The 26077-nt window shown below is 43.2% G+C and overlaps 1 protein-coding gene across 25 annotated transcripts in view; it reads right to left on the reverse strand.

The window, feature by feature from the left end:
• Positions 1-26077, reverse strand: part of LOC110499739 (glutamate receptor-interacting protein 1) — a 709091-nt gene that overhangs the window by 64870 nt on the left and 618144 nt on the right. For all 25 annotated transcript variants that reach the window (XM_090228962.1, XM_090228970.1, XM_090228974.1 and 22 more), the window contains 2 exons: positions 7888-8074; positions 2312-2457 (listed from right to left, as the gene is read on the reverse strand). In XM_090228962.1, the coding sequence (XP_090085088.1) occupies positions 2312-2457; positions 7888-8074 (333 nt within the window). The remainder of the gene's footprint in view (positions 1-2311; positions 2458-7887; positions 8075-26077) is intronic.

The raw sequence follows: 26077 nt of genomic DNA on the forward strand, positions 1-26077 counted from the left end.
TCAGTAACACAGACTCACTAACACCAGCTACCAGCCCTCAGTAACACAGACTCACTAACACCAGCTACCAGCCCTCAGTAACACAGACTCACTAACACCAGCTACCAGTCCTCAGTAACACAGACTCACTAACACCAGCTACCAGCCCTCAGTAACACAGACTCACTAACACCAGGACACACAGTGACCTCAGTAACACAGACTCACTAACACCAGCTAATAGCCCTCAGTAACACAGACTCACTAACACCAGGACACACAGTGACCTCAGTAACACAGACTCACTAACAGAGACCAGGACACACAGAGACCTCAGTAACACAGACTCACTAACAGAGACCAGGACACACAGTGACCTCAGTAACACAGACTCACTGACACCAGCTAATAGCCCTCAGTAACACAGACTCACTAACACCAGGACACACAGTGACCTCAGTAACACAGACTCACTAACACCAGCTAATAGCCCTCAGTAACACAGACTCACTAACACCAGGACACACAGTGACCTCAGTAACTCAGACTCACTAACACCAGGACACACAGTGACCTCAGTAACACAGACTCACTAACACCAGGACACACAGTGACCTCAGTCACAAAGACCAAGTGAATCTGGAGCTGCAGAAAGAGATCGTGTAGCTATTAGACATTAAGGCTGATTCTTGTTACAATCATCTCTACATAATTCATGAACACTCGTCTCTTCCTGGGAGCAGAAGGACATAAACTCCCTCCCTCCCTCCCTCCCTCCCTCCCTCTCTCTCTCTCTCTCTCCCTCTCTCTCTCTCTCTCTCTCTCTCTCTGTATCTCCCTCCCTACCTCTCTCTCTCTCTATCTCCTTCTCTCTCTCTCTCTCTCTGTATCTCCCTCTCTCTCTCTCTCTCTCTCTCTCTCTCCCTCCCTCCCTCCCTCCCTCCCTCCCTCCCTCCATCCATCCATCCAGAAATGTTGAATTAAATGACTAGGCTAAAAACAGCTATGTCTGCTGATGACTAGACCTGCAGCAAGCCTCTTCTAGCTATCAGCCAGTAGAGACCAGAAACAAACCATTAGTGCTGAAGGATCCCTGCTCTGCAGCTCTTCAGTATAATGGTTTCTAATGAGGGGACATTTAGGACCAGGAATCAAAAGGTACATTGGTTCATTTAAAGCATGTCCCCGTAGCAACTCTTCTAGCTATCAGCCAGCCTCTTCTAGCTATCAGTCAGCCTCTTCTAGCTATCAGTCAGCCTCTTCTAGCTATCAGCCAGTAGAGACCAGAAACAAACCATTAGTGCTGAAGGATCCCTGCTCTGCAGCTCTTCAGTATAATGGTTTCTAATGGGGGGACATTTAGGACCAGGAATCAAAAGGTACATTGGTTCTGATAACCAGAATAAAGAACATTTCAAGTCTGACCCCGTAGCAACGGCCCGATGTCAAAGTCATTATGGTCTGTCTTGGGGAGTAAAGGGTGTTTTGGGGAGGGTGTCTGAGATGTGATGATGAAACCCCTTGTTGGAACGGCCCCACCAGCAGGCTTCACTACGGACAGTAGAGTCATTTAGAGTACAGTAGAGTCATTTAGAGTACAGTAGAGTCCTGTAGAGTCCTGTAGAGTACAGTAGAGCACAGTAGAGTACAGTAGAGCCCAGTAGAGTCCAGTAGACTACAGTAGAGTACAGTAGAGTCCTGTAAGAGTCCAGTAGAGTACAGTAGACTACAGTAGAGTCCTGTAGAGTCCAGTAGAGTCCAGTAGAGTCCAGTAGAGTCCTGTAAGAGTACAGTAGACTACAGTAGAGTCCTGTAGAGTCCAGTAGAGTCCTGTAAGAGTCCAGTAGACTACAGTAGAGTCCTGTAGAGTCCAGTAGAGTCCAGTAGAGTACAGTAGAGTCCTGTAAGAGTCCAGTAGAGCCCAGTAGAGTACAGTAGAGTACAGTATAGTCCTGTAGAGTACAGTAGACTACAGTAGAGTACAGAAGAGTCCAGTAGAGTCCAGTAGAGTCCTGTAAGAGTCCAGTAGAGTACAGTAGACTACAGTAGAGTCCTGTAGAGTCCAGTAGAGTCCAGTAGAGTCCAGTAGAGTCCTGTAAGAGTACAGTAGACTACAGTAGAGTCCTGTAGAGTCCAGTAGAGTCCTGTAAGAGTCCAGTAGACTACAGTAGAGTCCTGTAGAGTCCAGTAGAGTCCAGTAGAGTACAGTAGAGTCCTGTAAGAGTCCAGTAGACTACAGTAGAGTCCTGTAGAGTCCAGTAGAGCCCAGTAGAGTCCTGTAGAGTCCAGTAGAGCCCAGTAGAGTACAGTAGAGTACAGTAGAGTACAGTACCTGCCACATCAAACTCTATCTCCAGCGAGACCTTGCTGGTGATGCTGGAGTCTCTCAGTAGCTGATTGGTCTCTTCCAAGGTGCTGTCCTCTGTAGGGATCCCGTTTATAGACAGGATACGGTCACCTATCTGCAAAATCCCACACCTGCAAAGTACACAAACATACATGACATCACAGTATTACCATGCTGTAACGAAAGCTAATGCACCACCCTTTGGTTGTGAGGTAATAAATTAATTAGAATCTGAATAATTAGCTAGTGTCTGGATTCATTTACTTGACCAGCATTGGACATAGTAAGGAAAGACAGATTCCACATCAATTCTATCTACACTAACCAACACACACACACACACACACACACACACACACACACACACACACACACGGTCAGAAAAGTGTTCTTATATCGCCTCAATTAAACCTCCGCCACTTTTCACGACATATTGGTTACTTCCTCTGATAATTGCTTTCTGCAGCTTCTCACATGAATCCCTGGTCCATTACATCAGCTGCCTTCATCTGGGGCTCGGCGGGAGGATATTCAAGCCCTTCCATGTTGGTGCTACAGGTTTCTATCATCTCGTTGGGATATGACTTGCATTTTACATTGACATTAAATAGTAATATAAAATAATTAATAAATATTAATATATAATAATTAATACATATTAATATATAATAATTGATAAATATTAATATATAATAATTAATAAAAATAGTAATATATAATAATTAATAAATATGCATATATAATAATGAATAAATATTCATATATAATAATTAATAAATATTCATATATAATAATTAATAAATATCCACATATAATCATTAATAAATATTCATGTATATAATCATTAATAAATATTAATATATAATAATCATTAATAAATATTCATGTATATAATCATTAATAAATATTAATATATATAATCATTAATAAATATTCATATATAATAATTAATAAATATGCATATATAATAATGAATAAATATGCATATATAATAATTCATAAATATTAATATACTGACCCTCCTAACAAAGTTAACTTGTCCAACTACGACTCAGGAAACCGTGCTGTTTATCAGACTACAGATTAAATAATGATGTGTTGTGTGGTCGTAACACTACGACTCAGGAAACCGTGCAGTTTATTAGGCTACAGATTTAAATAATGATTTGTTGTGTGGTCGTAACACTACGACTCAGGAAACCGTGCAGTTTATTAGACTACAGATTTAAATAATGATTTGTTGTGTGGTCGTAACACTACGACTCAGGAAACCGTGCTGTTTATTAGGCTACAGATTAAATAATGATTTGTTGTGTGGTCGTAACACTACGACTCAGGAAACCGTGCAGTTTATTAGACTACAGATTAAATAATGATTTGTTGTGTGGTCGTAACACTACGACTCAGGAAACCGTGCAGTTTATTAGACTGTCATTTTTATCGTGTACTACGTCATCACAGCCTTTAAACCACAAAAGTCATTTTTATCGTGTACTACATCATCACAGCCTTTAAACCACAAGTCATTTTTATCGTGTACTACATCATCACAGCCTTTAAACCACAAAAGTCATTTTTATCGTGTACTACATCATCACAGCCTTTAAACCACAAGTCATTTTTATCGTGTACTACGTCATCACAGCCTTTAAACCACAAGTCATTTTTATCGTGTACTACGTCATCACAGCCTTTAAACCACAAAAGTCATTTTTATCGTGTACTACATCATCACAGCCTTTAAACCACAACAGTCATTTTTATCGTGTACTACGTCATCACAGCCTTTAAACCACAAGTCATTTTTATCGTGTACTACGTCATCACAGCCTTTAAACCACAAGTCATTTTTATCGTGTACTACGTCATCACAGCCTTTAAACCACAAGTCATTTTTATCGTGTACTACGTCATCACAGTCTTTAAACCACAAGTCATTTTTATCGTGTACTACGTCATCACAGCCTTTAAACCACAAGTCATTTTTATCGTGTACTACGTCATCACAGCCTTTAAACCACAACAGTCATTTTTATCGTGTACTACGTCATCACAGCCTTTAAACCACAACAGTCATTTTTATCGTGTACTACGTCATCACAGCCTTTAAACCACAAGTCATTTTTATCGTGTACTACGTCATCACAGCCTTTAAACCACAAGTCATTTTTATCGTGTACTACGTCATCACAGCCTTTAAACCACAAGTCATTTTTATCGTGTACTACGTCATCACAGCCTATAAACAGCAAGTCATTTTTATCGTGTACTACGTCATCACAGCCTATAAACAGCAAGTCATTTTTATCGTGTACTACGTCATCACAGCCTATAAACAGCAAGTCATTTTTATCGTGTACTACGTCATCACAGCCTATAAACAGCAAGTCATTTTTATCGTGTACTACGTCATCACAGCCTTTAAACCACAAGTCATTTTTATCGTGTACTACGTCATCACAGCCTTTCATTCCCAGCAAGTACATTTGTTGGAAACATCTCTGATGGGGTAAAATAGCATGTTGTTTTTATGCAGAATTATTCTATATTCGCATGAACATCTGTCGTCAATTGGATGGAAACCTCGCTAGTGAGACAGTCAAATCTCAAGTTTTGGCAATTGCTTCAGTGTCCTACAAACACAAAATGCGGTTATATCTTGACGTCAAAGCTCAGACGAACCAGTCAGTATTACTCTAGAGACATGTCTCTCTATATACGTGTGTCAGTTTCAGCCTAAACAAACTGAAGAGATAGGCAGCCAATCAACTGGGGCTACTTGTTCATCTGCATTCTTTGATGAACAAACTAAAAAAAATGTCAGATCTAAGAAGAACCCATCAAGTGGATAAGAAATTAGCCTGTTAATAACTGGGCTGCAGGTCTAGAATCAGATTAAGATAGGAGAGCTGTTAATAACTGGGCTGCAGGTCTAGAATCAGATTAAGATAGGAGAGCTGTTAATAACTGGGCTGCAGGTCTAGAATCAGATTACGATAGGAGAGCTGTTAATAACTGGGCTGCAGGTCTAGAATCAGATTACGATAGGAGAGCTGTTAATAACTGGGCTGCAGGTCTAGAATCAGATTTAGATAGAAGAGCTGTTAATAACTGGGCTGCAGGTCTAGAATCAGATTAAGATAGGAGAGCTGTTAATAACTGGGCTGCAGGTCTAGAATCAGATTACGATAGGAGAGCTGTTAATAACTGGGCTGCAGGTCTAGAATCAGATTACGATAGGAGAGCTGTTAATAACTGGGCTGCAGGTCTAGAATCAGATTAAGATAGGAGAGCTGTTAATAACTGGGCTGCAGGTCTAGAATCAGATTAAGATAGGAGAGCTGTTAATAACTGGGCTGCAGGTCTAGAATCAGATTACGATAGGAGAGCTGTTAATAACTGGGCTGCAGGTCTAGAATCAGATTAAGATAGGAGAGCTGTTAATAACTGGGCTGCAGGTCTAGAATCAGATTAAGATAGGAGAGCTGTTAATAACTGGGCTGCAGGTCTAGAATCAGATTACGATAGGAGAGCTGTTAATAACTGGGCTGCAGGTCTAGAATCAGATTACGATAGGAGAGCTGTTAATAACTGGGCTGCAGGTCTAGAATCAGATTACGATAGGAGAGCTGTTAATAACTGGGCTGCAGGTCTAGAATCAGATTAAGATAGGAGAGCTGTTAATAACTGGGCTGCAGGTCTAGAATCAGATTAAGATAGGAGAGCTGTTAATAACTGGGCTGCAGGTCTAGAATCAGATTAAGATAGGAGAGCTGTTAATAACTGGGCTGCAGGTCTAGAATCAGATTAAGATAGGAGAGCTGTTAATAACTGGGCTGCAGGTCTAGAATCAGATTACGATAGGAGAGCTGTTAATAACTGGGCTGCAGGTCTAGAATCAGATTAAGATAGGAGAGGTGTTAATAACTGGGCTGCAGGTCTAGAATCAGATTAAGATAGGAGAGCTGTTAATAACTGGGCTGCAGGTCTAGAATCAGATTAAGATAGGAGAGCTGTTAATAACTGGGCTGCAGGTCTAGAATCAGATTAAGATAGGAGAGCTGTTAATAACTGGGCTGCAGGTCTAGAATCAGATTACGATAGGAGAGCTGTTAATAACTGGGCTGCAGGTCTAGAATCAGATTAAGATAGGAGAGCTGTTAATAACTGGGCTGCAGGTCTAGAATCAGATTAAGATAGGAGAGCTGTTAATAACTGGGCTGCAGGTCTAGAATCAGATTACGATAGGAGAGCTGTTAATAACTGGGCTGCAGGTCTAGAATCAGATTACGATAGGAGAGCTGTTAATAACTGGGCTGCAGGTCTAGAATCAGATTACGATAGGAGAGCTGTTAATAACTGGGCTGCAGGTCTAGAATCAGATTTAGATAGAAGAGCTGTTAATAACTGGGCTGCAGGTCTAGAATCAGATTAAGATAGGAGAGCTGTTAATAACTGGGCTGCAGGTCTAGAATCAGATTACGATAGGAGAGCTGTTAATAACTGGGCTGCAGGTCTAGAATCAGATTTAGATCATCTCCAAACACTCACAGTGAGTAGGAGTATACCACAGAATGAAATAGAACATCTAGGCATCTCTATGGAGTATACCACAGAATGAAATAGAACATCTAGGCATCTCTATGGAGTATACCACAGCATGGAATAGAACATCTAGGCATCTCTATGGAGTATACCACAGAATTAAATAAAACATCTAGGCATCTCTATGGAGTATACCACAGAATGAAATAGAACATCTAGGCATCTCTATGGAGTATACCACAGAATGAAATAGAACATCTAGGCATCTCTATGGTGTATACCACAGCATGAAATAGAACATCTAGTCATCTCTATGGTGTATACCACAGAATGAAATAGAACATCTAGTCATCTCTATGGAGTATACCACAGCATGAAATAGAACATCTAGGCATCTCTATGGTGTATACCACAGAATGAAATAAAACATCTAGGCATCTCTATGGAGTATACCACAGCATGAAATAGAACATCTAGGCATCTCTATGGAGTATACCACAGAATGAAATAGAACATCTAGGCATCTCTATGGAGTATACCACAGCATGAAATAGAACATCTAGGCATCTCTATGGAGTATACCACAGAATGAAATAGAACATCTAGGCATCTCTATGGTGTATACCACAGAATGAAATAGAACATCTAGTCATCTCTATGGAGTATACCACAGCATGAAATAGAACATCTAGGCATCTCTATGGTGTATACCACAGAATGAAATAGAACATCTAGTCATCTCTATGGAGTATACCACAGCATGAAATAGAACATCTAGGCATCTCTATGGTGTATACCACAGAATGAAATAGAACATCTAGGCATCTCTATGGTGTATACCACAGCATGAAATAGAACATCTAGGCATCTCTATGGTGTATACCACAGCATGAAATAGAACATCTAGGCATCTAGGTCCTATTACTTCACTGTCGCTCTGTAGGAAAGGTTTAAAGACAGGCTATAGAAATGACATGATTGATTGATTGATTGATTGATTGACAGATGTATCCTACCTCTCTGCAGGACTGTCTGGATCCAAATAGCCGATGAGTGGGGGTGAGGACAGGGTCTCTGTGGCAAACACCCCGCCCTGTAGCTGGATGCCAAACCCCATGAGAGAGTCACTGACCAGAATCACCTCAGTCGTCTCAGTGTGAACAACCTGACCTGCTAGACCCAGGGTACTGCTAGCCAGAGACACTGTGGAGAGAGACAGAAACAGAGACAGAGAGAGAGAGAGAGAGAAAGAGAGAGAGAGACATACAGAGAGAGAGAGAGAGAGAGAGAGAGAGAGAGAGAGAGAGAGAGAGAGACAGCGAGAGACAGCGAGATATTAGATATACAGTAAGTCCTCAGTGGACAACCTAATATGAACTTGGCAGTAGACACAAACACACACACACACACCCTTCAGACTGACAGTGACTTTTCCTTTCCAATTAGACCAGGCATATGGAGTAGGAGTGGAGGTACACCAAGCAGAAAATTAGTCCTGCCATGATGAAGCTTGACATTCAGCACTGACTCTCTCACACACACACACACACACACACACACACACACACACCCACGCACACACACGCCCATGTCGAAGCGTTGCATTGACTAACACACTTTACATCTCCATAAATCTCAGCGATACAGCAAATAAGACTCCTCACTGGATACACAAATAAATACCTTACGATCCACCAGACCGAAGCTACGTTCCCTCTCGCTCTGGAGGGTCAGACACGTCCGCACACAACCACAACGAGGAACTGTTCATATATACACTCTTAGAGAAAAAGGGTTCTTAGGCTGTCCCCATAGGAGAAACCTCTTTTGGTTCCAGGTAGAACTCTTTTGGGTTCCACATGGAACTCAAAAGGGTTCCACATGGAACTCAAAAGGGTTCCACCTGGAACTCAAAAGGGTTCTACCTGGAACTCAAAAGGGTTCCACATGGAACTCAAAAGGGTTCTACCTGGAACTCAAAGGGGTTCTACCTGGAACTCAAAAGGGTTCTACCTGGAACTCAAAGGGGTTCTACCGGGAACTCAAAAGGGTTCTACCTGGAACTCAAAGGGGTTCTACCGGGAACTCAAAAGGGTTCTACCCGGAACTCAAAAGGGTTCCACATGGAACTCAAAAGGGTTCTACCCGGAACTCAAAAGGGTTCCACATGGAACTCAAAAGGGTTCTACCTGGAATTCAAAAGGGTTCTACCCGGAACTCAAAAGGGTTCTACCCGGAACTCAAAAGGGTTCTACCCGGAACTCAAAAGGGTTCTACCTGGAACTCAAAAGGGTTCTACCTGGAACTCAAAGCATTCTACCTGGAACTCAAAAGGGTTCTACCTGGAACTCAAAGCATTCTACCTGGAACTCAAAAGGGTTCTACCCGGAACTCAAAAGGGTTCTACCTACAGAGAGATATCATGACCACACCAGACTACCTACAGAGAGATATCATGACCACACCAGACTACCTACAGAGAGATATCATGACCACACCAGACTACCTACAGAGAGATATCATGACCACACCAGACTACCTACAGAGAGATATCATGACCACACCAGACTACCTACAGAGAGATATCATGTCTTCTAGCATGCCCACACCAGACTACCTACAGAGAGATAGCATGACCACACCAGACTACCTACAGAGAGATATCATGACCACACCAGACTACCTACAGAGAGATATCATGACCACACCAGACTACCTACAGAGAGATATCATGACCACACCAGACTACCTACAGAGAGATATCATGTCTTCTAGCATGACCACACCAGACTACCTACAGAGAGATATCATGACCACACCAGACTACCTACAGAGAGATATCATGACCACACCAGACTACCTACAGAGAGATATGGAACTCTGGGGTTATATCCTTCCTGTTTGGCCCTGTCAGGGGGTGTCCTCGGAGTGGGCCACAGTGTCTCCTGACCCCTCCTGTCTCAGCCTCCAGTATTTATGCTGCAGTAGTTTATGTGTCGGGGGGCTAGGGTCAGTTTGTTATATCTGGAGTACTTCTCCTGTCCTATTCGGTGTCCTGTGTGAATCTAAGTGTGCGTTCTCTAATTCTCTCCTTCTCTCTTTCTCTCTCTCGGAGGACCTGAGCCCTAGGACCATGCCCCAGGACTACCTGACATGATGACTCCTTGCTGTCCACAGTCCACCTGGCTGTGCTGCTGCTCCAGTTTCAACTGTTCTGCCTTATTATTATTCGACCATGCTGGTCATTTATGAACATTTGAACATCTTGGCCATGTTCTGTTATAATCTCCACCCGGCACAGCCAGAAGAGGACTGGCCATCCCACATATGCTCTCTCTAATTCTCTCTTTCTTTCTCTCTCTCGGAGGACCTGAGCCCTAGGACCATGCCCCAGGACTACCTGACATGATGACTCCTTGCTGTCCCCAGTCCACCTGACTGTGCTGCTGCTCCAGTTTCAACTATTCTGCCTTATTATTATTCGACCATGCTGGTCATTTATGAACATTTGAACATCTTGACCATGTTCTGTTATAATCTCCACCCGGCACAGCCAGAAGAGGACTGGACACCCCACATAGCCTGGTTCCTCTCTAGGTTTCTTCCTAGGTTTTGGCCTTTCTAGGGAGTTTTTCCTAGCCACCGTGCTTCTACACCTGCATTGCTTGCTGTTTGGGGTTTTAGGCTGGGTTTCTGTACAGCACTTTGAGATATCAGCTGATGTACGAAGGGCTATATAAATAAATTTGATTTGATTTGATTTGATTAGATATCATGACCACACCAGACTACCTACATAGAGATATCATGACCACACCAGACTACCTACAGAGAGATATCATGACCACACCAGACTACCTACAGAGAGATATCATGTCTTCTAGCATGACCACACCAGACTACCTACAGAGAGATAGCATGACCACACCAGACTACCTACAGAGAGATATCATGACCACACCAGACTACCTACAGAGAGATATCATGACCACACCAGACTACCTACAGAGAGATATCATGTCTTCTAGCATGACCACACCAGACTACCTACAGAGAGATAGCATGACCACACCAGACTACCTACAGAGAGATATCATGACCACACCAGACTACCTACAGAGAGATATCATGACCACACCAGCCTACCTACAGAGAGATATCATGACCACACCAGACTACCTACAGAGAGATATCATGACCACACCAGACTACCTACAGAGAGATATCATGACCACACCAGACTACCTACAGAGAGATATCATGACCACACCAGACTACCTACAGAGAGATAGCATGTCTTCTAGCATGACCACACCAGACTACCTACAGAGAGATATCATGACCACACCAGACTACCTACAGAGAGATATCATGACCACACCAGACTACCTACAGAGAGATATCATGACCACACCAGACTACCTACAGAGAGATATCATGACCACACCAGACTACCTACAGAGAGATATCATGTCTTCTAGCATGCCCACACCAGACTACCTACAGAGAGATATCATGACCACACCAGACTACCTACAGAGAGATATCATGACCACACCAGACTACCTACAGAGAGATATCATGACCACACCAGACTACCTACAGAGAGATATCATGACCACACCAGACTACCTACAGAGAGATATCATGACCACACCAGACTACCTACAGAGAGATATCATGACCACACCAGATAAGAGGTTATAAAGATATTCATAAAATGTGTGGTTCGAGCCCTGAATCGCCGATTGGCTGACAGCTGTGGTATATCAGACCGTGTATCAGACCGCGTTGCGTCGGGCATAAGAACAGCCCTTAGTCAAGGTGTATTGTATATGGTATATACGAGGTGTATTGTATATGGTATATACGAGGTGTATTGTATATGGTATATACGAGGTGTATTGTATATGGTATATACGAGGTGTATTGTATATGGTATATACGAGGTGTATTGTATATGGTATATACGAGGTGTATTGTATATGGTATATACGAGGTGTATTGTATATGGTATATACGAGGTGTATTGTATATGGTATATACGAGGTGTATTGTATATGGTATATACGAGGTGTATTGTATATGGTATATACGAGGTGTATTGTATATGGTATATACGAGGTGTATTGTATATGGTATATACGAGGTGTATTGTATATGGTATATACGAGGTATATTGTATATGGTATATACGAGGTGTATTGTATATGGTATATACGAGGTGTATTGTATATGGTATATACGAGGTATATTGTATATGGTATATACGAGGTGTATTGTATATGGTATATACGAGGTGTATTGTATATGGTATATACGAGGTGTATTGTATATGGTATATACGAGGTGTATTGTATATGGTATATACGAGGTGTATTGTATATGGTATATACGAGGTGTATTGTATATGGTATATACGAGGTGTATTGTATATGGTATATACGAGGTGTATTGTATATGGTATATACGAGGTGTATTGTATATGGTATATACGAGGTGTATTGTATATGGTATATACGAGGTGTATTGTATATGGTATATACGAGGTGTATTGTATATGGTATATACGAGGTGTATTGTATATGGTATATACGAGGTGTATTGTATATGGTATATACGAGGTGTATTGTATATGGTATATACGAGGTGTATTGTATATGGTATATACGAGGTGTATTGTATATGGTATATACGAGGTGTATTGTATATGGTATATACGAGGTATATTGTATATGGTATATACGAGGTGTATTGTATATGGTATATACGAGGTGTATTGTATATGGTATATACGAGGTGTATTGTATATGGTATATACGAGGTGTATTGTATATGGTATATACGAGGTGTATTGTATATGGTATATACGAGGTATATTGTATATGGTATATACGAGGTATATTGTATATGGTATATACGAGGTATATTGTATATGGTATATACGAGGTGTATTGTATATGGTATATACGAGGTGTATTGTATATGGTATATACGAGGTGTATTGTATATGGTATATACGAGGTGTATTGTATATGGTATATACGAGGTGTATTGTATATGGTATATACGAGGTGTATTGTATATGGTATATACGAGGTGTATTGTATATGGTATATACGAGGTATATTGTATATGGTATATACGAGGTGTATTGTATATGGTATATACGAGGTGTATTGTATATGGTATATACGAGGTGTATTGTATATGGTATATACGAGGTGTATTGTATATGGTATATACGAGGTATATTGTATATGGTATATACGAGGTGTATTGTATATGGTATATACGAGGTGTATTGTATATGGTATATACGAGGTGTATTGTATATGGTATATACGAGGTGTATTGTATATGGTATATACGAGGTGTATTGTATATGGTATATACGAGGTATATTGTATATGGTATATACGAGGTGTATTGTATATGGTATATACGAGTTGTATTGTATATGGTATATACGAGGTATATTGTATATGGTATATACGAGGTGTATTGTATATGGTATATACGAGGTGTATTGTATATGGTATATACGAGGTGTATTGTATATGGTATATACGAGGTGTATTGTATATGGTATATACGAGGTGTATTGTATATGGTATATACGAGGTGTATTGTATATGGTATATACGAGGTGTATTGTATATGGTATATACGAGGTGTATTGTATATGGTATATACGAGGTGTATTGTATATGGTATAGACGAGGTGTATTGTATATGGTATAGACGAGGTGTATTGTATATGGTATATACGAGGTGTATTGTATATGGTATATACGAGGTGTATTGTATATGGTATATACGAGGTGTATTGTATATGGTATATACGAGGTGTATTGTATATGGTATATACGAGGTGTATTGTATATGGTATATACGAGGTGTATTGTATATGGTATAGACGAGGTGTATTGTATATGGTATATACGAGGTGTATTGTATATGGTATATACGAGGTGTATTGTATATGGTATATACGAGGTGTATTGTATATGGTATAGACGAGGTGTATTGTATATGGTATATACGAGGTGTATTGTATATGGTATATACGAGGTGTATTGTATATGGTATATACGAGGTGTATTGTATATGGTATAGACGAGGTGTATTGTATATGGTATATACGAGGTGTATTGTATATGGTATATACGAGGTGTATTGTATATGGTATATACGAGGTGTATTGTATATGGTATATACGAGGTGTATTGTATATGGTATATACGAGGTGTATTGTATATGGTATATACGAGGTGTATTGTATATGGTATATACGAGGTGTATTGTATATGGTATATACGAGGTGTATTGTATATGGTATATACGAGGTGTATTGTATATGGTATATACGAGGTGTATTGTATATGGTATATACGAGGTGTATTGTATATGGTATATACGAGGTGTATTGTATATGGTATATACGAGGTGTATTGTATATGGTATATACGAGGTGTATTGTATATGGTATATACGAGGTGTATTGTATATGGTATATACGAGGTGTATTGTATATGGTATATACGAGGTGTATTGTATATGGTATATACGAGGTGTATTGTATATGGTATATACGAGGTGTATTGTATATGGTATATACGAGGTGTATTGTATATGGTATATACGAGGTGTATTGGCCACATTCCACAAACCCCAGAGGTGCCTTGTTGTTAAAAATAACATCTTATCTTTGATTCATTTCAGCTCTGTGTCCTCTCAATAACAAAGACGGAGTCCCAGATGGCACCCTATTCCCTATATAGTGCACTACTTTAGACCAGAGCCCTATTCCCTATATAGTGCACTACTTTAGACCAGAGCCCTATTCCCTATATAGTGCATTACTTTAGACCAGAGCCCTATTCCCTATATAGTGTACTACTTTAGACCAGAGCCCTATTCCCTATATAGTGCACTACTTTAGACCAGGGCCCTATTCCCTATATAGTGCACTACTGTTGACCAGGGCCCTATTCCCTATATAGTGTACTACTTTAGACCAGAGCCCTATTCCCTATATAGTGCACTACTTTAGACCAGGGCCCTATTCCCTATATAGTGCACTACTGTTGACCAGGGCCCTATTCCCTATATAGTGTACTACTTTAGACCAGAGCCCTATTCCCTATATAGTGCACTACTTTAGACCAGAGCCCTATTCCCTATATAGTGCACTACTTTAGACCAGGGCCCTATTCCCTATATAGTGCACTGCTTTAGACCAGAGCCCTATTCCCTATATAGTGCACTACTTTAGACCAGGGCCCTATTCCCTATATAGTGCACTACTTTAGACCAGGGCCCTATTCCCTATATAGTGCACTACTTTAGACCAGGGCCCTATTCCCTATATAGTGCACTACTTTAGACCAGAGCCCTATTCCCTATATAGTGCACTACTTTAGACCAGGGCCCTATTCCCTATATAGTGCACTACTTTAGACCAGAGCCCTATTCCCTATATAGTGCACTACTTTAGACCAGAGCCCTATTCCCTATATAGTGCACTACTTTAGACCAGGGCCCTATTCCCTATATAGTGCACTACTTTAGACCAGAGCCCTATTCCCTATATAGTGTACTACTTTAGACCAGAGCCCTATTCCCTATATAGTGCACTACTTTAGACCAGGGCCCTATTCCCTATATAGTGCACTACTGTTGACCAGGGCCCTATTCCCTATATAGTGTACTACTTTAGACCAGAGCCCTATTCCCTATATAGTGCACTACTTTAGACCAGAGCCCTATTCCCTATATAGTGTACTACTTTAGACCAGAGCCCTATTCCCTATATAGTGCACTACTTTAGACCAGGGCCCTATTCCCTATATAGTGCACTACTGTTGACCAGGGCCCTATTCCCTATATAGTGCACTACTGTTGACCAGGGCCCTATTCCCTATATAGTGCACTACTGTTGACCAGGGCCCAATAGGCCTCTGTTATTGAGAGGTAATAGGGGGCCATCTGAGATGCACTACTGTTGACCAGGGCCCTATTCCCTATATAGTGCACTACTGTTGACCAGGGCCCTATTCCCTATATAGTGCACTACTGTTGACCAGGGCCCTATTCCCTATATAGTGCACTACTGTTGACCAGGGCCCTATTCCCTATATAGTGCACTACTGTTGACCAGGGCCCTATTCCCTATATAGTGCACTACTGTTGACCAGGGCCCTATTCCCTATATAGTGCACTACTGTTGACCAGGGCCCTATTCCCTATATAGTGCACTACTGTTGACCAGGGCCCTATTCCCTATACAGTGCACTACTGTTGACCAGGGCCCTATTCCCTATATAGTGCACTACTGTTGACCAGGGCCCTATTCCCTATATAGTGCACTACTGTTGACCAGGGCCCTATTCCCTATATAGTGCACTACTGTTGACCAGGGCCCTATTCCCTATATAGTGCACTACTGTTGACCAGGGCCCTATTCCCTATATAGTGCACTACTGTTGACCAGGGCCCTATTCCCTATACAGTGCACTACTGTTGACCAGGGCCCTATTCCCTATATAGTGCACTACTGTTGACCAGGGCCCTATTCCCTATATAGTGCACTACTGTTGACCAGGGCCCTATTCCCTATATAGTGCACTACTGTTGACCAGGGCCCTATTCCCTATACAGTGCACTACTGTTGACCAGGGCCCTATTCCCTATATAGTGCACTACTGTTGACCAGGGCCCTATTCCCTATATAGTGCACTACTGTTGACCAGGGCCCTATTCCCTATATAGTGCACTACTGTTGACCAGGGCCCAATAGGCCTCTGTTATTGAGAGGTAATAGGGGACCATCTGAGATGCACTACTGTTGACCAGGGCCCAATAGGTCTCTGTTATTGAGAAGTAATAGGGGGCCATCTGAGATGCACTACTGTTGACCAGGGCCCTATTCCCTATATAGTGCACTACTGTTGACCAGGGCCCTATTCCCTATATAGTGCACTACTGTTGACCAGGGCCCAATAGGTCTCTGCTATTGAGAGGTAATAGGGGGCCATCTGAGATGCACTACTGTTGACCAGGGCCCTATTCCCTATATAGTGCACTACTGTTGACCAGGGCCCTATTCCCTATACAGTGCACTACTGTTGACCAGGGCCCTATTCCCTATATAGTGCACTACTGTTGACCAGGGCCCTATTCCCTATATAGTGCACTACTGTTGACCAGGGCCCTATTCCCTATATAGTGCACTACTGTTGACCAGGGCCCAATAGGCCTCTGTTATTGAGAGGTAATAGGGGACCATCTGAGATGCACTACTGTTGACCAGGGCCCAATAGTCCTCTGTTATTGAGAGGTAATAGGGGGCCATCTGAGATGCACTACTGTTGACCAGGGCCCTATTCCCTATATAGTGCACTACTGTTGACCAGGGCCCTATTCCCTATATAGTGCACTACTGTTGACCAGGGCCCTATTCCCTATATAGTGCACTACTGTTGACCAGGGCCCTATTCCCTATATAGTGCACTACTGTTGACCAGGGCCCAATAGGCCTCTGTTATTGAGAGGTAATAGGGGACCATCTGAGATGCACTACTGTTGACCAGGGCCCAATAGGCCTCTGTTATTGAGAGGTAATAGGGGACCATCTGAGATGCACTACTGTTGACCAGGGCCCAATAGGTCTCTGCTATTGAGAGGTAATAGGGGGCCATCTGAGATGCATTCAAGGTCATTGTAGGAATATTTGAATAACTTTTTGAGATGATTCAGATTAAACATAATTAGGGATCACTTGATGAGGATTAATGAGCTTTTCATCCTTACAATACTTTGAGATAATTGCCCTGAGAAATTTAGCGGCTAATTATGATATAATTCAGTCATAACAGAGGGGACGGAGAAAACTGTTTCGTTTTCAGGTCGACACGTTTAATCGGACGGTCCGTGTACAGAGGTTGTAGAGCAGAGAACTTGTTCACTCAGTTGGGACCAGGTTATAGAACAGAGGGTATTGATTAGGAGTATAAACCCTGTTGACCACTCAGTTGGGACCAGGTTATAGAACAGAGGGTATTGACTAGGAGAATAAACCCTGTTGACCACTCAGTTGGGACCAGGTTATAGAACAGAGAACTTGGGTATTGACTAGGAGTATAAACCCTGTTGACCACTCAGTTGGGACCAGGTTGTAGAACAGAGGGTATTGACTAGGAGTATAAACCCTGTTGACCACTCAGTTGGGACCAGGTTATAGAACAGAGGGTATTGACTAGGAGAATAAACCCTGTTGACCACTCAGTTGGGACCAGGTTATAGAACAGAGAACTTGGGTATTGACTAGGAGTATAAACCCTGTTGACCACCCAGTTGGGAACAGAGTTAGATTGGATTAGAGATTAGAGAAACTTCACTATCCCATCAGGGGGAAATTAATTTGGTCATGTGCTTAACAAGACTGTCCCTCTGTCTCTGTCCTACTCTCTCTCTCTCTCTGTCCTACCCTCTCTCTGTCTCTGTCCTACTCTCTCTCTCTCTCTCTCTCTCTCTCTCTTCTTTCCTCCTTGGTCTGGTGTCAACCTTTTAATTGCATCTACCAGGAGTGACCATGCTCCCACCAGTCTCTGGTCTACCAGGAGTGACCATGCTCCCACCAGTCTCTGGTCTACCAGGAGTGACCATGCTCCCACCAGTCTCTGGTCTACCAGGAGTGACCATGCTCCCACCAGTCTCTGGTCTACCAGGAGTGACCATGCTCCCACCAGTCTCTGGTCTACCAGGAGTGACCATGCTCCCACCAGTCTCTGCTGGTCTACCAGGAGTGACCATGCTCCCACCAGGCTCTGCTGGTCTACCAGGAGTGACCATGCTCCCACCAGTCTCTGGTCTACCAGGAGTGACCATGCTCCCACCAGTCTCTGGTCTACCAGGAGTGACCATGCTCCCACCAGGCTCTGCTGGTCTACCAGGAGTGACCATGCTCCCACCAGTCTCTGGTCTACCAGGAGTGACCATGCTCCCACCAGTCTCTGCTGGTCTACCAGGAGTGACCATGCTCCCACCAGTCTCTGGTCTACCAGGAGTGACCATGCTCCCACCAGTCTCTGCTGGTCTACCAGGAGTGACCATGCTCCCACCAGTCTCTGGTCTACCAGGAGTGACCATGCTCCCACCAGGCTCTGGTCTACCAGGAGTGACCATGCTCCCACCAGGCTCTGGTCTACCAGGAGTGGCCATGCTCCCACTAGTCTCTGGTCTACCAGGAGTGACCATGCTCCCACCAGTCTCTGGTCTACCAGGAGTGGCCATGCTCCCACCAGTCTCTGGTCTACCAGGAGTGGCCATGCTCCCACTAGTCTCTGGTCTACCAGGAGTGACCATGCTCCCACCAGTCTCTGCTGGTCTACCAGGAGTGGCCATGCTCCCACCAGTCTCTGGTCTACCAGGAGTGACCATGCTCCCACCAGTCTCTGGTCTACCAGGAGTGACCATGCTCCCACCAGTCTCTGCTGGTCTACCAGGAGTGACCATGCTCCCACCAGTCTCTGCTGGTCTACCAGGAGTGACCATGCTCCCACCAGTCTCTGGTCTACCAGGAGTGACCATGCTCCCACCAGTCTCTGCTGGTCTACCAGGAGTGACCATGCTCCCACCAGTCTCTGGTCTACCAGGAGTGACCATGCTCCCACCAGTCTCTGCTGGTCTACCAGGAGTGACCATGCTCCCACCAGTCTCTGGTCTACCAGGAGTGACCATGCTCCCACCAGTCTCTGGTCTACCAGGTGTGACCATGCTCCCACCAGTCTCTGCTGGTCTACCAGGAGTGACCATGCTCCCACCAGTCTCTGGTCTACCAGGAGTGACCATGCTCCCACCAGTCTCTGGTCTACCAGGAGTGACCATGCTCCCACCAGTCTCTGGTCTACCAGGAGTGACCATGCTCCCACCAGTCTCTGGTCTACCAGGAGTGACCATGCTCCCACCAGTCTCTGGTCTACCAGGAGTGACCATGCTCCCACCAGTCTCTGCTGGTCTACCAGGAGTGACCATGCTCCCACCAGTCTCTGGTCTACCAGGAGTGACCATGCTCCCACCAGTCTCTGGTCTACCAGGAGTGACCATGCTCCCACCAGGCTCTGCTGGTCTACCAGGAGTGACCATGCTCCCACCAGTCTCTGGTCTACCAGGAGTGACCATGCTCCCACCAGTCTCTGCTGGTCTACCAGGAGTGACCATGCTCCTACCAGTCTCTGCTGGTCTACCAGGAGTGACCATGCTCCCACCAGGCTCTGCTGGTCTACCAGGAGTGACCATGCTCCCACCAGTCTCTGGTCTACCAGGAGTGACCATGCTCCCACCAGTCTCTGGTCTACCAGGAGTGACCATGCTCCCACCAGGCTCTGGTCTACCAGGAGTGACCATGCTCCCACCAGGCTCTGGTCTACCAGGAGTGACCATGCTCCCACCAGGCTCTGCTGGTCTACCAGGAGTGACCATGCTCCCACCAGTCTCTGGTCTACCAGGAGTGACCATGCTCCCACCAGTCTCTGGTCTACCAGGAGTGACCATGCTCCCACCAGTCTCTGCTGGTCTACCAGGAGTGACCATGCTCCCACCAGTCTCTGGTCTACCAGGAGTGACCATGCTCCCACCAGGCTCTGCTGGTCTACCAGGAGTGACCATGCTCCCACCAGTCTCTGGTCTACCAGGAGTGACCATGCTCCCACCAGTCTCTGCTGGTCTACCAGGAGTGACCATGCTCCCACCAGTCTCTGGTCTACCAGGAGTGACCATGCTCCCACCAGTCTCTGGTCTACCAGGAGTGACCATGCTCCCACCAGTCTCTGCTGGTCTACCAGGAGTGACCATGCTCCCACCAGTCTCTGCTGGTCTACCAGGAGTGACCATGCTCCCACCAGTCTCTGGTCTACCAGGAGTGACCGTGCTCCCACCAGTCTCTGCTGGTCTACCAGGAGTGACCATGCTCCCACCAGTCTCTGCTGGTCTACCAGGTGTGACCATGCTATTTCCATAAAGTGTCATTATTGAGACGGTAATACGTTCTGCCGTAGGGAAGAATCCTATTAAACGCAAATATGAATATAAACATTAAAAGGACACGATTGGCTCTGAAGGTCCTTGGCGTCACGGTCCTTGGCGTCATGGCAACCCTACGCGGTTAACCCGCCTTGACGACGAGGCTGAGTCGGCGTGAGCCCCGGGCGAATTTACAAACTTCAAAGAGTCTCTTTCTTTTGTTAAATCCTTCCCCTTTTCTGTCCATTTCCTGATCCTGTTTTATATTTTAGATGTAGGGTTTTCTCCTCTCCTCCTCCTCCTCTGCTCCCCTGCTGCTCTGATAGCCAGGGATTATTTCTCCTCGTGGTGCTATCCGGGGGATACAGCCCACCTACTCGTGGTCTTGCTATAATGGCGTGTGTCTCATGGTCTTGGATGACTCATGTGTACGGCCTTGTTAGAGAGCCAGACGGGAGGCTAAGTTCCAAATGGCACCCTAATCCCTACATAGTGCACTACTTCTGACCAGAACCTTATGGGCCCTAATCCCTACGTAGTTCACTACTTCTGACCAGAACTTTATAGGCGCTAATCCCTACGTAGTGCACTACTTCTGACCAGAACCTTAAAGCCCAAATCCCTACGTAGTGCACTACTTCTGACCAGAACCTTATGGGCCCTAATCCCTACGTAGTGCACTACTTCTGACCAGAACTTTATAGGCGCTAATCCCTACGTAGTGCACTACTTCTGACCAGAACCTTATGGGCCCTAATCCCTACATAGTGCACTACTTCTGACCAGAACCTTATGGGCCCTAATCCCTACGTAGTGCACTACTTCTGACCAGAACCTTATGGGCCCTAATCCCTATTTAGTGCACTACTTCTGACCAGAACCTTATGGGCCCTAATCCCTATTTAGTGCACTACTTCTGACCAGAACCTTATGGGCCCTAATCCCTATTTAGTGCACTACTGTGAATATGGTGCAGTTAGGGATGTAGCCCACTGCTTTCCTCCTTTAGGGGGAGTAAAGAAGACACTTTCACACACACACACACACACACACGCAGAAGACAACCAACTGCCTGCGTGCTGGATCACTCACACGCACATACACACACACACACACACACACAAACACACACACACACACACACACACACACACTGGCTGCTTGCTGGATCACTCACACGCACATACACACACACACACACACACAAACACACACACACACACACACACACACACACACTGGCTGCTTGCTGGATCACTCACACGCACAGACACACACACACACACACGTACACACACACACACACACGTACACACACACACACACACGTACACACACACACACACACACACACACACACACACACACACCGAGGACAACCCACCTGCTGCTCGCTGGATCACTCTGATGTTGAATTATAGTGCATTACGCAGCATATGAACAACCCCTGCAAAATGCTAACTACTAAGGAACATGTAAGGAAGAATCTTGTTAGCCTGAGTGATTGGAAATAACAGTAACGCTAGCAGACGTGCTAATGATTATAGCATCGGCTGTCATGACACCAGTCGTGTGGATGGTATTGCTCAGTTAGTAACTGAAGGCTGATGTTATGTCGTGTTGTGTGGAGACAACAGCCAACAGAGACTGCTGCCTCCTTCTCGCCTAACCTCCTGTTTCCGCCCCTTCTCCCGTTTCCTCCCCTCCTCCCCTCCTCCCGTTTCCTCCCCTCCTCCCGTTTCCTCCCCTCCTCCCGTTTCCTCCACTCCTCCCGTTTCCTCCCCTCCTCCCGTTTCCTCCCCTCCTCCCGTTTCCTCCCCTCCTCCTGTTTCCTCCCCTCCTCCTGTTTCCTCCACTCCTCCTGTTTCCTCCCCTCCTCCCGTATCTCCCCCTCCTCCCGTTTCCTCCCCTCCTCCCGTTTCCTCCCCTCCTCCCGTTTCCTCCCCTCCTCCCGTTCCTCCCCTCCTCCCGTTCCTCCCCTCCTCCCTCTGTCGTCCCCCACAGCAGAGGAAAGGTCGCCACATTTAAAACCAAAAAGCTGTCTGGTAAATTCTGCCGCTTCCGATGGGGCCATCCATCACCGAGAAGAATTATATATATATACCTGACTGGGGTTTATAACAGAATCTAAACGACCTGACTGGGGTTTATAACAGAATCTAAACGACCTGACTGGGGTTTATAACAGAATCTAAACGCCCTGACTGGGGTTTATAACAGAATCTAAACGCCCTGACTGGGGTTTATAACAGAATCTAAACGCCCTGACTGGGGTTTATAACAGAATCTAAACGACCTGACTGGGGTTTATAACAGAATCTAAACGCCCTGACTGGGGTTTATAACAGAATCTAAACGCCCTGACTGGGGTTTATAATATATAAGATCTGACTGGGGTTTATAACAGAATCTAAACGCCCTGACTGGGGTTTATAACAGAATCTAAACGACCTGACTGGGGTTTATAACAGAATCTAAACGCCCTGACTGGGGTTTATAACAGAATCTAAACGACCTGACTGGGGTTTATAACAGAATCTAAACGCCCTGACTGGGGTTTATAACAGAATCTAAACGCCCTGACTGGGGTTTATAACAGAATCTAAACGCCCTGACTGGGGTTTATAACAGAATCTAAACGACCTGACTGGGGTTTATAACAGAATCTAAACGACCTGACTGGGGTTTATAACAGAATCTAAACGCCCTGACTGGGGTTTATAACAGAATCTAAACGACCTGACTGGGGTTTATAACAGAATCTAAACGACCTGACTGGGGTTTATAACAGAATCTAAACGCCCTGACTGGGGTTTATAACAGAATCTAAACGCCCTGACTGGGGTTTATAATATATAAGATCTGACTGGGGTTTATAACAGAATCTAAACGACCTGACTGGGGTTTATAACAGAATCTAAACGCCCTGACTGGGGTTTATAACAGAATCTAAACGACCTGACTGGGGTTTATAACAGAATCTAAACGACCTGACTGGGGTTTATAACAGAATCTAAACGACCTGACTGGGGTTTATAACAGAATCTAAACGCCCTGACTGGGGTTTATAATATATAAGATCTGACTGGGGTTTATAACAGAATCTAAACGCCCTGACTGGGGTTTATAACAGAATCTAAACGCCCTGACTGGGGTTTATAACAGAATCTAAACGCCCTGACTGGGGTTTATAACAGAATCTAAACGCCCTGACTGGGGTTTATAACAGAATCTAAACGCCCTGACTGGGGTTTATAACAGAATCTAAACGCCCTGACTGGGGTTTATAACAGAATCTAAACGACCTGACTGGGGTTTATAACAGAATCTAAACGACCTGACTGGGGTTTATAACAGAATCTAAACGACCTGACTGGGGTTTATAACAGAATCTAAACGCCCTGACTGGGGTTTATAATATATAAGATCTGACTGGGGTTTATAACAGAATCTAAACGCCCTGACTGGGGTTTATAATATATAAGACCTGACTGGGGTTTATAATATATACGATCTGACTGGGGTTTATAACAGAATCTAAACGCCCTGACTGGGGTTTATAATATATAAGACCTGACTGGGGTTTATAATATATACGATCTGACTGGGGTTTATAATATATAAGATCTGACTGGGGTTTATAATATAATATATAAGATCTGACTGGGGTTTATAATATATAAGATCTGACTGGGGTTTATAATATATAAGATCTGACTGGGGTTTATAATATATAAGACCTGACTGGGGTTTATAATATATAAGATCTGACTGGGGTTTATAATATATAAGATCTGACTGGGGTTTATAATATATAAGATCTGACTGGGGTTTATAATATATAAGACCTGACTGGGGTTTATAATATATAAGACCTGACTGGGGTTTATAATATATAAGATCTGACTGGGGTTTATAATATAATATATAAGACCTGACTGGGGTTTATAATATATAAGATCTGACTGGGGTTTATAATATATAAGATCTGACTGGGGTTTATAATATATAAGACCTGACTGGGGTTTATAATATATAAGATCTGACTGGGTTTATAATATATAAGATCTGACTGGGGTTTATAATATAATATATAAGATCTGACTGGGGTTTATAATATATAAGATCTGACTGGGGTTTATAATATATAAGACCTGACTGGGGTTTATAATATATAAGATCTGACTGGGGTTTATAATATAATATATAAGATCTGATTGGGGTTTATAATATATAAGATCTGACTGGGGTTTATAATATAATATATAAGATCTGACTGGGGTTTATAATATATAAGATCTGACTGGGGTTTATAATATATAAGATCTGACTGGGGTTTATAATATAATATATAAGATCTGACTGGGGTTTATAATATATAAGATCTGACTGGGGTTTATAATATATAAGATCTGACTGGGGTTTATAATATAATATATAAGATCTGACTGGGGTTTATAATATATAAGACCTGACTGGGGTTTATAATATATAAGATCTGACTGGGGTTTATAATATATAAGACCTGACTGGGGTTTATAATATAATATATAAGACCTGACTGGGGTTTATAATATATAAGATCTGACTGGGGTTTATAATATATAATATCTGACTGGGGTTTATAATATAATATATAAGATCTGACTGGGGTTTATAATATAATATATAAGACCTGACTGGGGTTTATAATATAATATATAAGATCTGACTGGGGTTTATAATATAATATATAAGATCTGACTGGGGTTTATAATATATAAGATCTGACTGGGGTTTATAATATATAAGATCTGACTGGGGTTTATAATATAATATATAAGATCTGACTGGGGTTTATAATATAATATATAAGATCTGACTGGGGTTTATAATATATAAGATCTGACTGGGGTTTATAATATAATATATAAGATCTGACTGGGGTTTATAATATATAAGATCTGACTGGGGTTTATAATATATAAGACCTGACTGGGGTTTATAATATATAAGATCTGACTGGGGTTTATAATATATAAGATCTGACTGGGTTTATAATATATAAGACCTGACTGGGGTTTATAATATATAAGATCTGACTGGGGTTTATAATATATAAGACCTGACTGGGGTTTATAATATATAAGATCTGACTGGGGTTTATAATATATAAGATCTGACTGGGGTTTATAATATATA

This window comes from Oncorhynchus mykiss, unplaced genomic scaffold (genome assembly GCF_057628025.1).
Source record: "Oncorhynchus mykiss isolate SJ-2025 unplaced genomic scaffold, ASM5762802v1 scaffold106, whole genome shotgun sequence".
NCBI lineage: Eukaryota > Metazoa > Chordata > Actinopteri > Salmoniformes > Salmonidae > Oncorhynchus > Oncorhynchus mykiss.